Source organism: Amblyomma maculatum, chromosome 4 (genome assembly GCF_055883805.1).
Source record: "Amblyomma maculatum isolate TAMU_Amacu chromosome 4, ASM5588380v1, whole genome shotgun sequence".
Classification (NCBI taxonomy): Eukaryota; Metazoa; Arthropoda; class Arachnida; order Ixodida; family Ixodidae; genus Amblyomma; species Amblyomma maculatum.
The window spans coordinates 133,630,246-133,648,080 of NC_139347.1; the positions used below are offsets into that span (position 1 = coordinate 133,630,246).

At 46.4% G+C, this 17,835-nt stretch overlaps 1 protein-coding gene across 1 annotated transcript; it reads left to right on the top strand.

The window, feature by feature from the left end:
* Positions 1–5,273: 5,273 nt before the first annotated feature.
* LOC146192614 (CD151 antigen-like) lies at positions 5,274–15,850 on the top strand. The gene is made up of 4 exons (XM_084602500.1): positions 5,274–5,440; positions 7,027–7,201; positions 9,145–9,312; positions 12,881–15,850. Exons 1-4 carry the CDS (start codon positions 5,409–5,411, stop codon positions 13,421–13,423), a joined length of 918 nt encoding a protein of 305 aa, XP_084458626.1. The 5' UTR covers positions 5,274–5,408; the 3' UTR covers positions 13,424–15,850.
* The last annotated feature ends 1,985 nt before the right edge of the window (positions 15,851–17,835 follow it).

Here is a 17,835-nt window from a genome sequence, read left to right on the forward strand (position 1 = left end):
TAGCCATTCATTTGGTGGCATCTTTGAGCTAAGGATAAAATGACAGAAGTTGATTACACGGCATGTGCTCTATTGGGACATGAATCTCTCCTCTTGTTTTTGGCTCAGCACCAAACCCTCGATACCCATCATAGATATGTACCCTTTTCAGAGAGACAAGAAAATTAACAGTTTTGTCGGCACACCATCATGATACCCAGCACCCACAACATAACGATTAATCAGAACAAGACGTGGCACAGACAAGACAGGCTTGCTATAATCTAGCTATAATTGCAAGAATTATACTTCATGAAGAATCAAGCCACTGAGTGGTGCCGATGCTTCTGTAGTCACATCAGAAAGCAGACAGTGGAGATCATTTCATTAATACAAAATAGTTTCCAGAAAGGTCACATCGCACCAAGGGCTGTTTTCAGGCACGGTACACACGAGCCACAATCAATATTTATGATGGACACGTTGCAGGGAAAAAGCCGTGCATGCATGGTCACTACAGGGGGAAGAACAAACGCGACTACCTGCACAGATCGAACTTTATTTCAGCATTCAGAATGCAAGATATGTGTAGTGAGCTTTTCAAACGAATCAAATACTTGCAGGCAATTTCAACCACAAAATAAATAAAAAGTAAAAATTAAAAAAAAAATGAATCAATGAGAGCAGGAAATCTGCAGTAAATAATAGGTGCATGTTATTGCCATTATGAAAAGCATTTTTTTTTTTTGGCTGTTCATAAGACAATGAGGGAAATGTATATCGCAAAACAATGCCGCTGGTCAGCTGTTCACAGGATTTCACGTGACGTCTCAAGTGCTTACATGTGCAAACTGCCTGTCTTGAGAGCACAAAAGCTTATGAGATGCTATTTTCTGCATATACCTTTGGTTTTTCATTGTAATGCACTTGAAAGAACTGTGGTAGCAGCCCATTTCTTAGCAAACTCAGTCTGAAATTACCTGCTCCTTCTTATACCTCTGCGACGCGAACACTTGTGATCCTCATTGAGGTTTTCAGGAAGCATTGAAGCATCCGGTGCTGCACGGCCGTTTTGAATGACCACTGAGAAGCTTCTTTCGTGTGCGTTAGGTGACATCGAGGGTGGCGACGCCCGCTCTTGGATGTGCGCTTGGAAGAGCGCTCAGAAACAGCTTCGATCCAAGCAGGCTCGGGCACGATTGCACGAGTTGAATGCAGATCGAGTTCAATGAGGATCGAAAGTGTTTGTGTGACCGTGTTACATACCTTCTACTCATTAATTTCTGCTATAAATATCCCTAAAATTTTTGCTCCTTGATTCATACTTGAGAGTACCAACATTCATCACTCTCATGAAGTGTTACAGCATGCAGCTTAAGACACGCCAGATGTAAACATTTGCCTTGTGCCATGTATTTGCACCCCAAGGTTCACACTATGCTCTGTGAGCCGCATGATAAAGCTGAATCCATGGAGCCTTATACACTTTCGTGCAGGTGGTTTTCTACCGAGATCTTGCTTGCAGGTACTCTTACTCTTTATTATTATGGCTCACATTTTTTTTTTATGAGAATATCATGAGGATTGTCCTGCACAATGTGCAGAAAACTTCCATCCTTCTAACCTTATACTGCTCCAATGGGGAAACTGAATAACACATAAGATGGCATTTCATTTCAGATTGTGTCTGTATTTTCTTCCTCTACCATATAACACTGCCCAATCTATTACACTTGTACTAAAAAATCTTACACACCTTCTTAGCTTTCTCAGCCATTTCTACGGTAATCGTTCCATTCACAGAACAAGAATGCGTTGTTTTTTTGTTTTTTTTTCTCGGCACTAAAACTTGGTTACAAGCCCGCCGTGTTGTGTGCCCACAACTCATACCTATATATAAAGAGGCCAAGAACACTAACAACAATGCCGTCCGCGCACGGTTGTAATGAGAGCATTCGGAGTACAACGATTAATCCCAATAAACACATCTGTCAAGACATCACACGAAGCAACGATAACAAGCAACCATCGCAAACATACTTCACGAAGCATCAAGCAGCAGATTGGTGCCGGCTTCCCGACGCTTCTCCGTGCAGCCAAAATCGTTTCGCGCACGTAAAAGACAGTTTTCAGAAAGGGCACTTCACACCCACGGCAGTTCTGAAGCACAGCACATGCACGAAACACGATTGATATCAGTGATTGCTCGCGATCGCTGCACGCAGACGAATGAATGCGACTAGCACAGCTCAAAATTCATATCAACATTCAGAAAACAAAGTGTGCGCAGTGAGCTTTTCACTCGTAACAGATATACTTGCAGGCGATTTCACCAACTTGGCAAAACAGCAGTCGTTCCGAACGTATCACTTTCGCTACACTCGCACTAATTGTCGCTGCTATGAAACTGTATACGCGCACAGGGAAATAATTCACTGCGGGGAGCTGCTTCTTGATGCTGTCCGTGAAAATCCTACAGCAATCACAAACGGCTCCAAATAAACACGTCGAGGCACCGCAACTGTGTAGCAGTAGTAAATCTTCCGTAGGTTTGTCGGCCACTCGTCAACTCGGTGCAGGCCAACTCAACTGGGGGAACTGTCACTCGATGCTTGTGCACATGGCAAGGCAAACTTCCAAGTCGCTTTGAATAATCGTAATAAAGGAGCAATAGCGACATGAAGTCTATCTTTCATCGACAGGCACCGTCCGCCTAAGCCTTGCTTCGCCTACGCTCGGTCGGCGGCCATCTTTGAAAAAGTAGGAGGAGCTTGCGATGCGCCTCCAGAACGCATGCGACAAAAGTTGAAGTTGACGAACTCTGTGCGGCAGCCGGGCGGAGGACGCGTGCCTCCGTCCGCCCCATTGTTAGGACCTGGCGGATGCGTCCTCGAGCGGACGGGCGCAGCGCCCAAATAGTGACCGTACAGCGGCCTTTAGGTATGAAAGAATGTTGTGATGATTGAGAACGGCTTTGTCTGAACTGAAAATCTGTGACCCGCCTTACCTGAGAATATAAAAAAGGAATAAGCACTAAAAATAATAGCGCGATATGCAGGATGCATCTGCACAAGAAGCGGACAACAATGCAAACACGGGGGCCAGTTGGTTGATCATACGTCGTCGTGTCGTGTGTCGTCTTTCACTTGTCTCTGTCTATCAAGTAGCGCAGTATTCCCCACAAGAAGCGGGCCAAATGTTGGCACATGTCTGTAGGAGAAAGCATCCTGATAGGAAGCACATCTGCGGCAGAATACTTGAGGAGAGGGCAACTGGTACCTATAGTAACAACACAGGGCGGTTAAATACCACCGAGCCTAGATTGGTATTTGATCATTTCCTTATCGCCCACCGCCGGTATTCTGTTGCAGCTGTATTTACTACCGTTTGTTTTGGAATCGCTCGTTCTCTCCTACTGAAATACGTGCCAACATTAAGCCTGGTTCTTGTGCTGACTCATCACGTACCTCTCACCGTTCTTTCCTTTGCTGCTGCCGCTTTCGTACCATATTTTTTCAGCTAAGGAGATCACAGGCTCCCACCACAAGGCCGTCTTCAAGGCATCATCGTGAGAGGGGTGGGAATCGAACCCTCATGGACCCTCGGATCCTGAGTCAGACGCAGTACTCGACGTCACGCTGAAACTTTAATATGGCTTGACTAAACCGCTGCTTTATACCTACGTCAGGGAGTCGCTCACGTAGTGTGGTAGCTTACGAATGAATGCTTATGGTTATGTTTGAGATAATATAGATTCCAATTAACTGATGATTGATGAAACGAATACCAAAGTGGATGTACTCGAGCGTGGATCACCAATGGGAGCCGACAGACAGGAGCCTTAATGTCCTCCTATTTTTCACTTCGCCTGCTCTGTTCACGGGTAGGAAGGTGCTCACAAAGGAGCAGACACCATAGAAGTCTTCCTGAGAAATATTCAACAATTTCTTCCCGGTGCCTCTCCGCACATTTGTTTGCCAGCTTATTGTGGCGAGTCTACCCCGCCGGGGTGGCGCAGTGGTTACGGCACTCGACTACTGTTCCCAAGGACGCGGGATCGAATCCCGGCCTCGGCGGCCGCTTTTCGAAAAGCAAGGTGCCCGTGTGCTGTGCGATGTCAGTGCACGTTAAAGAACCCCAGGTGGTCGAAATTTCCGGAGTCCTCCACTACGGCGTCTCTCATAGCCTGAGTTGCTTTGGGACGTTAAACCCCACAAACCACAAAACCACAAACCATTGTGGCGAGTCTGTATTTGCACTTGGCGCCTCGTTATTTCTTGCCTAGAAACGCACTTCTTTTTAGTAATAAACACTACTGGTTTGTGAGCGCTGTGTTTGTTCGGAAAATAGCAACCGTTCGAGAAAACATCTTTGGAGGCGAGGTGTCAGTGCACCAAGGATTAACGGTACGACAAGAAAAGGATCTCTAAATAGCATAATCACTGCCCTGCGATAGTTGCTCTGCGCTAGCTGAAGCATTCCATTATATCAGGAAAACTAATGGGTGTGTTAATGAGCCATCTGATATGTTCAGTTCAGTTCAGTCGTGTCCAACTCTTCGTGACCCTATGGACCATATCACGCCACGCTTTCGGGTCTCTCACTATCTTCCTAACATCACATAACTTCATCTGCAGTGCCTCGATGCTGCCATCTAACCATCTGATATGTTACCTCCTCAAAAAACGATCATGCTTGCACGTTTTACTGATGTTCTACGATGCACCTTTTTCTTGGAGCCGCTTTTACTTTTCGACGTCGCTAGTTGCATTTGTGCACGTAACCAGTCTTAATGTTGTATAAATCGGCGTGCTTACTTACAATAAAGCTCGGTCGTTGTGCGCGTGATCACATTGGTTGGTTTCGTTTAGTCTATAAGCTGCAACGCCCGAAAGCGACTCCGGCTACGGGGCGACGCTGCAGTAGAGGACGCCAGAAATTTTGACCACCTGGTGTCCTTCAACTTTCATTAACATCACACAGCACACGAGTGCCTTGCTTTTCGCCTGCCCTGAAAAGCGACCACCGAGGCAAGGAAATAATCGTAATGCTTCTTCTCCAGAGTAGTCAGTCATACACGTGTTTGCAGTTCTGCCGCTGCTTCGCATTGCGAACGCGAAAAGTATGCGCTCTCTGCATGCCTTTCTTTTCGGCGGTCGAAGTGAATCTTACGCTTCTGTGTTGTGAGTGCAGATGCTCTAAATCAGTCTTGAAGCCAAAGTCTAACCTCGCTGACTTTGTTCTCATAACTGGCACACCGTAAAAATTTGCTGTTACTTCGTGTGGCTATAGTTCCTCCGCACATTCCGTTCTTGAGGCGCTCGACTCTCTCGCAGGGCGGCAAGAAGAGGCGGCCGGAGCCCGATCGCGACCGGCCGCTGCTGCTTCCGCTGCCGGGCGCCACGGAGCCCTGCGCTGCCTTGGGCCCAATGTTCCTGCACACAGCGATGAGGTACTACAGGTAGGTTCCAAGCCACAGCTCCTTTCTCAGGTCTGCCAAGTGAGTCACTCGGTGCGCTCGCCCCCTACGGTTGTGTTGATTCCGTGCTCTTTTCTAAAGTCCCATCTGATTACGGTTTTTGTGTTCTAAATGTGTGGGCGTTCTCAGCCGAAATACGGTCGTGCAAATGAACCGTATGTACTGCACTGAATTGTAATTCGGTAATGAACTCTCGCTACTTAAAAATAAATGGCTGCGCACAAAACAGTAGGAAGAGAGGCGGGAAACACACTGTCACTTTTCTGCACCAAGCCTGCACCATGCCCAAACTTGTGCTTTTCTGAGCTCTCACTAGTCCCTGATGCTAGTGCTACGACTAGAAATATGCTTGCATATGTGTCTTAGTTTATACTATTAAACTTGATCTACAGTTGATCACGCAGGCCACAACATCGAACACCTATGCACCGCTCAGAACGCGGAAGTTTCACTCCTACAGCTGGGCTTTAAAAGCTAACAAAGGAGCACCTCCTTACACAGCAGCGAACTTAGAGACTGCAACTAGCAATATCCACGTTTACTCCACTTGCCTTAAATATTTGATTTGTTCTGAAGTGCCACTCTAAAGGCACCTGAACATGTATTTCTAGTAATGCTCTAAAGTAACAGGTCCATACAGCTTGTATTTGTGAATATTCGAGTGAAATTTAAAAGCTCTGCACGTCACCTATTATTGACAAATAGCTTGCAACCGATCAGGGTTTGCCTCAGCACTCTTTCTTGGCCGACGCCTTCCCGCTGACGTTAACTAGGGCTTTCTCGGGGCGCTTTCTCATTGGGTGCTCCCCAACAAAGCAGGCGGGGACAGGGAGTGGTGGGCTACAGTTACATCTGTTTCCTTTATTTTTTTTTTTTTTTTTCATGGACGTCGGCGCGCGGGGAAGGGAATTTGTAGAAAATGAGCATCGTTTTTCATCGCAAATATCTACGTTGTTATTGCCGCTAGAATATTTCTTTTTTAGTTGCAGAGAGGACTGATGGAATACAGATGAATAATCCTGTTCACTCTTATGAGTTTCGATCTTGCCCAACCTATCTATAAATCACTAAGCTGTAATAAATAACCCGAATTAATAAAACACTCCGGCGATGAAGAGAAATATTGAGGCGTCGGTAAAAGAAGCTGCGTTTACCGAAGCTTCGCTGTTTTGCACTGTTGGCGGTACGAGTGCCCCTGCAGGGCCAGGATACGGTAACGTTTATTTACTTTTTTTTTCTGATGAATATTCCTTAGGCTGAAAACATTGGAATTTCTCGTATAAATTCCGCTTAAAGTTCATTCTCGCATTTGCCTCCGTTTCCCGACTCCCTGGTCTGCAAAGAATGCAATCTTATTGCCGTTTACGCTGTGAAACTTCAGGATGTGCACAACTCGTCCTGTAATCAGAAAGTAATGGGCTGCTGACTCTTCCGTTCTGTTCGCCAATAACTGTGCTCGTACTCGTGTAGGCCTCAGTTACAGAAGCATGATTGCCGGGCGATAGTTTTTTTGGCAGCGGTACCCGAGAAACGTACGAGCTGTTCGCTTGAGAAACTATTCCTCGCAGGCTATGGATCTACACGTGCAACGTGGCGCTGCTCCTGAGCGCGCTTGCGTTCTCTGTGGCCGCCGCCTGGGTTCTCTCCGACTACCGGGCGTCGCTGGTGCCCGGACTGCGGCTGGCCGATCCCACCTTCGTGTACGCCGTGCCAGCGCTGCTTCTTCAAGGGGGCCTACTGCAGGCAAGGCTCCTCATCACTCTACATCCCGCTCGCCGTTCAAGCAGGCTCACAACTGGTTGCATCGGGATCGAATAATGTGCTTAAATATTTATCAAGAGAGATAGAGAGAGAGAGTAAACCTTAATTGTTTAACGGAATAGCGTGGGTGGTTTCCTCAGTCCAGGATACCATTGGTCTGGGCTGTCTCCCGGGCCCTGGTGAGCAGGCTGCGCTGCTCAGAGAGACCCGTGTGGGCCAGCTCTGCCTCCCACTCCGCTTGGCTGGGGGCTAGAGCTTTATATTTATCTAATTGCTCTTCGCAGTTCCATATCATGTGAAGGATGTCCGAGTCTTCACCGCATGCAGTGCATGTGTTATTTTTGAATTTTTCGGGCCAGATTTTGTGGTACTTTGCTAGGTTTGTGAATGTCCTAGCCTGTATGTTCCTCCAGGTTACTGCCTCCTGTCTGCTGAGTTCTTTGTGCGGTTCTGCGTGTCGTTTTCTTTCTAATTTGAAATTTTGTATTAGTTCCCCTTATGTGAAAGGGGTTGAACGCTCTGGGGCAGCTGGCGCGCACACTCTCGCACACCGTCACAACGCTAGATGAAAACTTCAAGCATAGCTCTATAAGATGGCAGAAGAAGGGAAGCGAGGAGGCTCCTTCAGACTTAGTCGCTTTTATTATTTTGCTGTATTGCATATCTTATTCGGTTTAAAAACGGCTCAAGCTTGTTTGGCATCTCGATTTCACCTGTTTGGTAGCTCTAGGATGCTGTTAACCCTGGCCCGGGGCATCAAAACGTTTACACGGCACACGACCTGCGGGAAAAGTGCACTTCCTTTCCGTTCATCTCACATATGAAGAAATGAAGATCAACAGCCTCCGGTTGGACAGCGGAAATTCGGCAGACAGACAATAATTATAAGGCTGTGCTGCAAAGCTACATGGAAGGCGCCAAGCTTACTAGCGACCCCGCAGACCTTTGATACCGGATGTAAACTATTACGTAAAGACTATTCTCCGACTCTGCTGCTTTAATTATGATTTTCTTTGTTTTTGTTTGCCGCAAACGTATAACCGCTCATAACACCAATAGGATGATAGAATATGCGGTCTGAAGGACACCTTACTAATATTTTGCAAAGTAGAGATTGTTAGCACGGCCTGGGCAACTTTCATACGGGGAGACTTGTATACCAGCAATAATATCGTTTTTGTGACTTCACAAAGAAAAGAAATCCGTGGTTATTTGACTCGTTACTTATCCGATACCTACATGAGTGAAATATGGTTGACCATATAGGCGGCATTCTGCTAACTTCACAAAACGATCACGGAGCCTTCTCGTCCTAGTACCCCTAATAAGTGCCATGCTTAATAGGTAACTTAAAATTTATAGAAATTTTCTACAGTGTTGTATACGTCCATCTCGCCCCCTCTTCAAAAAAGAAGAAACAATGAGAGAAAGCTGTTAAATGTAACTGTATGCCACTGCATTCTATCTTAGAGCCTATACTTTAAATACTACACACTACATAATGAAGTCATTTAATTGATCAAGTGCAGTGATTTGGATCAGCTCACCTCAGTTCGATTCAAATGGCAATTAATTTAAGTAAACTGCCTTTCAAGGCTGGCAGGTGGGAAAATGGAGCGTGGCAAATCTTCCCTCTCCCCATGGGGTGGCTATCACAGGAAAAATCCAAAGGCTACGTTGGCAGAGAAGGTTCTCACGGGGGTGGGGGAATACGCAACCTGATTATAGCAGTTGCGGGAACCACTCAGAGCGTGAAACCTAGATACCCGGCGTATGCAGCCTCCGCGACAAAATACAGTGCTAATATTGTAAGAATCATACGTCTGTGAATGCTTTTTTAATCAAAATAATGCGTGGCAGCCTTCAGTGCGAGCCTCTCTTCTGGCCCCAGGCATTGGTGCGCTCATGTAAATCTGCGGTTGCAGGCACTGGGCTGCCTGGGTGCTCTGCGCATGAACCAGCGGCTGCTGCACGCGTATTGGGCCCTCTTGCTCGCCCTACTTCTGGGAGACGCCCTGGCGGGACTCGCCTGGCTCTTCCGCTACCGAGCGCTTGTCGCCGGACTCAGAGCAGGCCTCATGGACGAATTCCAGGTGAACTTCGGCTTATTATCCTTGAACTTCCTATCTCCAAGGGCATGGGACGCTTACTATAACATTTACCTGCCCTCACCTAACCGAGCTGTATGTACTTTTTTTATGAAAAAAAAAACAGACAGCCTAGCGCCGGTGTTTAAGACTCTGGTGACATGTGGCAGCTTTTTAATGTCGTTTGTATCTACCGGTCAAAGAGCTTAATTCATTTAGGTTTTGCTTGACAACCAGAGCAATATTTCTACACCGCTCAGCCTGTCGGCCAAACAGATTCGAGGAGTTGATTGCCTGTAATACCCTCCTTAATATATGCCGCTTATGGGCTCCTTGCTCCAAGCATCCGCGCGGGCGTGTCACCCACCGTTTGCACAGCGACAAAATAGGTGTACATTAAAAGCTCTAGGTCTTCACGGATGTTACCTAGTGCACCTTTTCTGTCTGCTGTGTCCCGAGGAGACAAAGCGTTACTCGTTCCCTCCTCTTAAAAATTTGCATTTTGATTTTACTATTCCAAAGTAGGTGTAGGCCGTCACATTGCAATTCTATTAAGTGACCATGAGAAACTACAGATGGGAGGTCCATCTGTATGGGCTGATAAGCCAGCCATAATGGCACAAAATGAATAAAGGCATCACATATGCAAGCTTTGTCAAACTTTAGGCATTCGTTGTTTATATAGAATTTCTCTGCTATTTTACTTTCCAGTTTTGATTTCTATTTTCCAGAAAGAGCTCCCGGGAGGCGCTCTTCGAGGTTTCCAGGTCAACTCGCATCAGTGGGTCTAATGCATCATTGTGAGGTTCAGTACCGACCGCTGAATGTTTCACGTCTCGTGCAATGAAAGTCGCTTTCTTCAGAACGCTATCTTGAGCTTGTACGCTGGTGGCCATGTAAACGCAAGTAAAGGCGTCTTAAATATTGCTTTGGCTTCTGTTGACTTCTTTTCTCGTTAAGAGACTTGACGTGTAGTGTCCACGCTGAAGGCAGTGATGCATTTAAAAGTATATAAAGCGTGAGACACTTTGGGCCAATTAACTTCTAAACCTTTATTAAAAAAACGTAGGAGTTTCAACCCTGGTTACATACATGAACAAGCGATAGCTTTTCAATGATATATATTGTCACACTCCACTCATCAAAAACTTTCAACTATTGGATCAAAAGGGTCAGACGTTAATTTACAAACAGTAATTAACGGTTAGTAATCAAGACCTGCAATTAGTAGAGTGCAGTTATACTCGACGTGGGCTCTGTGACGGTCGATATATGATGAATTACGGCAAAGCTCACTTTTTAACCCTGACACCTTACCGCAGTTCATTCAGACGCGTATATAATAAAGCGGTAGGTTGGTCGAGTGGTAATGCACCAGTGACTTTAGGCAGGCGAAGTGCCGCTTTAACTTTCGCTGATCTTGAATCTCAATCGAAGATATCAAAGCGCTTCCCATGTTTGTTTGGTTTTCTTTTGAAGAAGAATTTGCTTTTTCAACATATAAACCATCTACCCCTCTAAAAATTGTCAGAGCTAAACGCGGTTGCTAAGTTCGTTAATCATCGTGGGCTGAGTAGCGTTTGCCGCCGAAATATGTGCCGTGGTAAAAGACTCCAGACTTAGGCTGGGAGTGCGGGCGGATGGATTTGCTCTCTGTCCCTGCTCTGTCCCCCGGCAACAATGTAGAGCAATCCGAAAAGTCATTGGCGTGGCATGACTGCCCAAGCGGATACGGCACACATTCAAATTTTTATTTGTACGTGCTAGTGGTGCCTGCTTAGTATCTCGCTTTGAGACTGACTTGGCGTTCGAATGAAAGTTGGTGAAGACGGTGACTCGTCGCTCGATAACTAATGACCGTTCAGCATGATTCCGTTCTCTCAATAGTAGGGACCCCTGAGCAGTGTCACCTGGCGACAAATTGCAGAATGTTGTTCAAAGGAATAAGTGCGCATTTACAGTTTTGCCGTAATTCCCGCCGATTTCTCCCCAACTGGATTACACATCCTCTGTAAAACGCGCATGATGGGCCACGTTGTGAATCAGTTGTTTCTACAAGGGACAATTCATTGTTCATTCAAGAAAATTGTATGCACAAGCCGAGTTCGAACTGGGTGGCACTCTATATTAGCGATATGATCTGCATTGCCTGCTTTTGAGAGTTTTGTTAAGTTTAGGTACGTCCTATTTTGCACTGTGTTGATGAGATGCTGTTTTTTTTTTTCGCAATAATCTGTATTCTGAACGTAGGTCATGAACATAGAACATTGTTTCAATGTAATAAAAAATTTCTGTGGCATAGTGGATTAACACGACATTTCTCAAAGTCGAAACATCTGTTCAAATCCATTTCGCAAGGCATTTTTTTCTCTTGCATCTTTTTTTAATTCCCAACATTTAAATAAATTACTAAGATATTCTTTGGGTTTTGTTACCCTTCAGGTAGCATTAACTGATGTTTTTGATTCATGGCCGTAAAATCAGCCATGAGCAGAGCCAGGAGGCGACATCTAACCATGGAGTATGTTAACGGGTAGGCTATGCAGTTACCTTCACCTTGATCAGTTCTTACCTTCGGGGAGTGTTTAGGGTTAAGTTGCTTTCCCAGACACTTCTCAACTGCAATCGCCGTTTAATATCGCTGACACACAAGAAGTGATGAAAAAGATGTTTCGGAACTCTACTGTTGATAGATCGAAATTACCCGACGGTTTAACACGTACTTTATAAGACTGCGCCGAGTGCTTAGGGACCCAATGCGGCGGCCAAGGAAGTTAACCTGAGCTCTTCGGCATGAGTTTGAACCGTGTTCGCAGCCATATGTTAGTTTCTTTACGTGTTTTGTTTTGATACTCCCATCCCATGATGCTTTACGCCATACTGTGACGACAGCAGAGTGCCATCAGTCCCGCAGAGGTTCATACCAGACATTTGCCGGCACGTGATTTTTCTTGATGCCACGCGTAAAGGTATGGCGATATGTGTGCGTAGAGAATAAAACTCTCCAATTCTGTTGCTCCATTTTAGTCTTCATTGGGTGATTGTTTCGAACCACAATTGGAGAGGAAGGAGCCTAGATGCAAGAAACAGAAATTGATACACTGTATAGAGTTGCTCATGCGCAGAAAACAAGATTCCGCGCTAGTTAAGGCTGTGGAAGCTTCATTGTTTCACTGGTTTCCCCAAGAGAACCCTTTTAAACCCTAAAATACGCAGCTAACGCTGCAAAAAAAAAAAAAAAGCATTCCTGTTCGAATGCTTTGCTTAAGGAACTTTGTATAGATCTAGAAACCGCGCAGACGTAATCTCAGTGAATGCTTCGTCCATTATATACACACATGCGCTGTCTCTTTGTAGGCCATTAGGTGCGGTACCCACGCAATGAACAGGTTACATTTCCTTCGTGCTAATTCAGTAGCATGCATCCTGAACCCTGATTTATCGTGCCTGCTTGGTTGTAGTCTCTACACGATCGAGCGATGCACCAAGTGATTACTCATCGTACTTCGGCTGCTTTAAACCGCTTCACGTCGGTGAGCCCACATTCCACTTATAGCTTTGTTGGTCTCCGCAGGAAGGGTACGGCCTGCGACCGGGCTATCGGCTGCTTTGGGACCGATTGCAAGCCGAGCAGCGCTGCTGCGGAGTGGACGGGCCCGAGGACTACAACGCCACCGCGTGGCTTCGCGAGCAGCGCATGGCCCACCCCTGGATGCGGCACCAGGTGCCGGCCTCGTGTTGCCCGGCCGCACCCCGAACCGACACCATCTGCGTCGACCGGTCGACGGGCGCCTACCGGGCGCCCTGCCACGAAGCGTTGCTCAGGTGGCTGCAGCGCAGCGCCGATCTGCTCTGCGTGTTGGGATTCTGCGTGATGGCCTTCCTGAAGCTCTGCTTCCTGGGCATCCTGCGTTACGAGATACGCGAGATGGTCCAGAAGATCCGCATCTTGAGCACCGACCCCGGCACCGAGTGCCCGGTGGAGCCGCGCGGCTCCTTCGGAAGCCACAAGGGCGGCGACGCGGCGCTGCTGCTCGAGAAGCGCAACAAGCCGTCGAACGGCAACAACAACGACGCCTCCTTCGACGAGTGTCACCACAAGTCGAGCCCCGTGTGACGCCCTAGCTCCGCTGCTGGCACGGGAGAAGCCACAGTGGTCGTCGAGCGGGTAGCTTCCAGATTCCGCCATGGGTCGATGGCGACTTTTCGCGTGGTACATTCCCCCCGGGCGATTGTTCAAGCCTGCCCGCCATCGCATTGCTCGCTTGCACGAGGCTCACACGGGCTAGGCGCAGGAAACGAATGGAGGAGTTTCTTCTAGGAATACGCCACGGTTTATCCTACCCGCGCGGCTGAGACAGTGTTAGAAATACACTGCCAACTTATTAACGCCGCTTCTCGCAGCGTCTTTAATATTTCGTTAGAAGAAAAAAAAATGCGTGATTCTCCACTTCACCATTATGTGATATTAGCGCCAGATAAATTAGGGAAGAAAACGCAATAAACATTCCGAACCAATTCAGAACATTATTCCCGTTTTCTATACCGGCATGACTAGCGCTGAATTTCTACCAGATCCACCGGGGGAAAAAAGGATAAAAATTATAAAAGAAGGCGAAGTTTATAAACATTGTCTTTCACAAAATAAATACGTCTTTCTTGGCAAATTACAGCAAGGAAAGCTACTAATAAAAAAAAAGAACATACAGCGACAGCGTTTTGGTTGCGGCCGAAATGTATTCGGACTTGAGGCAAATCCAAAACCGGTGTTCAGCAACACGCGAAGAAAACCGGTTACAAGCATCCCTGCATTTTTTGTTATGCCAGCCAAGCAATGCGGGGGTTCGGGGATCGGACAGTTGGCAATTCCAGGCTTTCTCCCGTGCCGGCTTTGAGACAGTGGTGTGGTGCTGCTCGAAATAGGAGCAAGCTGTGCTGCTCATGACTGTTGTGTTTGTGCGCGCGCTCTCCCAGGACCTCTTTTGTGATTGCCGCTGTAGGAGAGAGCCGCGAAGGTGGACGACTCCAGCAGTCGGACAAACTGTGTTTGTTACTCCATAGTAGCGATTGACCTTACCTCACAGCGGTACACATTTCTGGAGTGGCAGAGAAGACGCTCGCGCACTGGCCTTATGGGTATGAGAGAGAGAAAAAGCAAAGTATTACCAAGCTTGAGCCGAAACGTAGTTTATAGCAACACACGTTGTTACGCGTGGAAGAGTTTCAATTATTACAGTCGACGGCAGCAGCTCTTTCAAGAAGATCCCTGGAGCTCAATTACAACTCTAGTTGCTGTCAGAGATGACCCAAGAACCGACCGATGCTTACTGCTGCAATTTAATTTCTCGAAGGCGTAGTTATTACTTTTGCACGCGGTTTTTATTTTATAGTTATCAGTAGACTGTTAATTAACCTTAGAAAGCTGCTTTCTATTCCATTTGCTAAGTAATGAGCTTGACCCTGAATGGAGATACCCTATCTAAGGTGAATAACACAAGGGAGGAAGCCCCGTAGCTTATCAATGTTGGCCGCCATCGGCTTGAGAAGAGTGCGACAGGGGGGCTATCGGGTGCGGGGTACAGCGGAGCACGAGCCGCGTCTATTTTTCTTTATTTTTTCGACAGCGTAGGTGATTTTTTGCTGAGCGCGGCAGTATGCGTAGTATAGCTGGTGGGCTTTGCTCACGCAAGAAGTTGGGCACTTGTAGAAGGTACATTTACTGCAGCAACATTCCAAGTGATGACGCCAAGTCACATTACGCCGCCGCAGTAGTCTTGCAGCACAGCTCTGGGTACGCTGAAATAATGTTGTGCAATGACGTCGGGCAAACTTTATTAAGCTCACCTGCTGTGCGTCATTTTGTTTTTCTTATGTGTGTGTGTCTGCGGGTGTGCCATGCCTTTTATTTGTTTAAACTTCAAGGACAATTTACCAGCGATTTAGTGAGTTGCTCTAATTTTCCCTGGCGTGTAAGTGCTCCCATCTTTTGATATCTGATCAAGAAATTCGCGTTGATCACCGTAGAAGAGGTGAAAAACCAGGCAGGAGGCCGGAGTTCATGGTGCGTGCTTTTTTGTTCGTATCAGCCGTAGAAAGTTTCAACGCTCGCTCCGCCCAGCCACTATAGATTGTTGATCACGAGTGTGCTAAATCGAGAAAATACTTAATCTATAACGAAACTTCCAAGAAGAGCAGGAAACACAGTCCATTTAACTGGCAAGTGGATACACGTTGAAGTAAAAGCAGGTAGATTTTTTCCTCGTTGAAATCGACTCCCTGGCCGAGCTTTAACGACGCGACCGTCAGCGCACGCGTAAATATGTGGACGGAGTTTGCAATTTTCTTTGTTTTTAGGGTGGGTATATTTTTCTCGCTTTAAATGACGTTAGTTTCCACCGCTTAGTTATTTTTCTTTTGAACGCTTGAACCGCTTGGCTTACCCGAGGTTTAGCCCTGAATAGGAGGTGAAAGCATGCAACCAAGATTCTTTGTTGGGCGAGTTGGTAAACATCCATTAGTAATTTAAGCAGTGCGAACAAGAAGACACAGGACAAGATAAAAGGAAGCCACAGTGCAAGCGCTGACTCACAACTCAGCCTAAGCTTTTACTCCAAGGCCCAGATAAAAGCGTGTACGACGAAAACGAAACAGTCACGTAAAGCAGGTGAACCCAGGGGTTGTTTCACGTGATTGTTTTGTTTTCGTCGTATATGTTTTTATCTGGGCCTTGGAGTAAAGGCTTAGGCTGAGTTGTGAGTCAGCGCTTGTACTGTGGCTTCCTTTAATCTTGTCATGTGTCTTCTTGTTCGCGCTGTTTAAATTATTAATGAAAGCATACAACACGTTCCAAGGAGAAGAAGAGCGCAGCTTAGGTGAAGACGAAAGAAAGACACACACGGGCGATCGATGTCCGTGTATGTATTCCTTTCGTCTTTGTCTATGAAACGTATTCACGGCGATTCATGAAATGGCACACGAACTCGTCCAGGCATCAGTTGTAGTGCAACATGTGGCTTGCAGGAATGACTGCCTTTGCATAATCTAATGGTGGAAACTACTAATAAATAAATACGTAACATTTCAGGCAAAACAACAAAAACTTTAAAAGCTGCAGAAATTGAAGTTGACGCATATGTCCTTCAAAGCGAGATTTTATTACTCGCGCTCTGAGCACGTGAAGGAAGTGATTTTGATAGACGTATTGTAGGAAGCCTGTTTTCTTTTCTTCGTGCACGCTGCGAAATGGCATCTATAGATTCCTGCGTTCCAAGAGGGTATGATCATCCGAAAATGCTTCTCTCGGAAAACAGCCACTGTTGAACTTAGTATTACAACACACACACACACACACACACACACACACACACACACACACACAAAAAAAAAATAACGTTTCTTCAAGCTGTACGGTTCGCCACCCTCACCGCACAGAAACTTCAAAGTTACGAAACTTCGTGTATGGGAGTGTTGGGGACCCTATATGGGCGTAGTGCCAACAGGTATGGAGTATCTCCCAGCATCCGCAAGTGACGGCTGTCTGTAAACTGCGACCCGCTTCCATACCTTCACAGCTTCTTCCTGAACTCGAACACATTATGGGGGGCTATTCCGGACCCGTGATGATGCCAAATTGTTCGTGCTTCCGAGAAAGCCGTGTATCATTATAGGCGCCAAACGTTGATTGGTTATTCACACCCCATTCACTTGCACCGTCACCAGCAAGCAACTCGTCCATTGCTGTGTTCAATACTCACTTAGCTACGACAATTAATTGGCACAAAAAAGTACATGCTGGAGAAATATGCCTCACCTAAATCTATAACCATGCACGAGCTGTTCGGCCTGCATGTGCACAGAAAAAAAAATCACTTCAGGCGGAACCATCATTTTCACCACTGCGATGCACTCCCGCCGAATATCACCATGCCGAACATCAGTCAGCGCATTATTTCACTTCTTAGGTGCTTAGGAAAAGTATCAAACCATCTGAGGTTAGAATGCGGATACCAATCGACTATTATTCCCTGTATTTCTTCGGTGGAGTTTCACCATCGTAAATGGAGTAGGTACTGCATAAAGGTCGTTCATGAAAACGGTTAACAATGCGTTTAGAACGGAGCGAACATACGGATCGTTTGCAGCAAGGGTTATCCAAAGTACCTTGCGAACATCGTAGGCTCGAGTGTTTAAAGAAGGAGAAAAAAAATTGTCCGCGACCATAACTTGCAACGCTCAGTAGTTCTTGCTGGGGAGTTTCATCAACGCCTAATTGCGCCAACAAAAAACCTCAATGTCAGAGTCAAGACTGGCAAGATGTGTGCAACGCCTCGTACTCTATTCCCAAGTTAATCGATGGCACGCCAGCTTATTCAGGCGCCTTATTTGTGGTCACATTTTCTTTCCTGACCTGCCTGGATTTGCTTAGAGTGATCATTGATGCGTGACCATGCGTACTACATCCAAGCAGCGGCACTCCATATCACCACATGTTTCTTGAACATCACCATTACTTGGAGTTGGTAGAAGAAC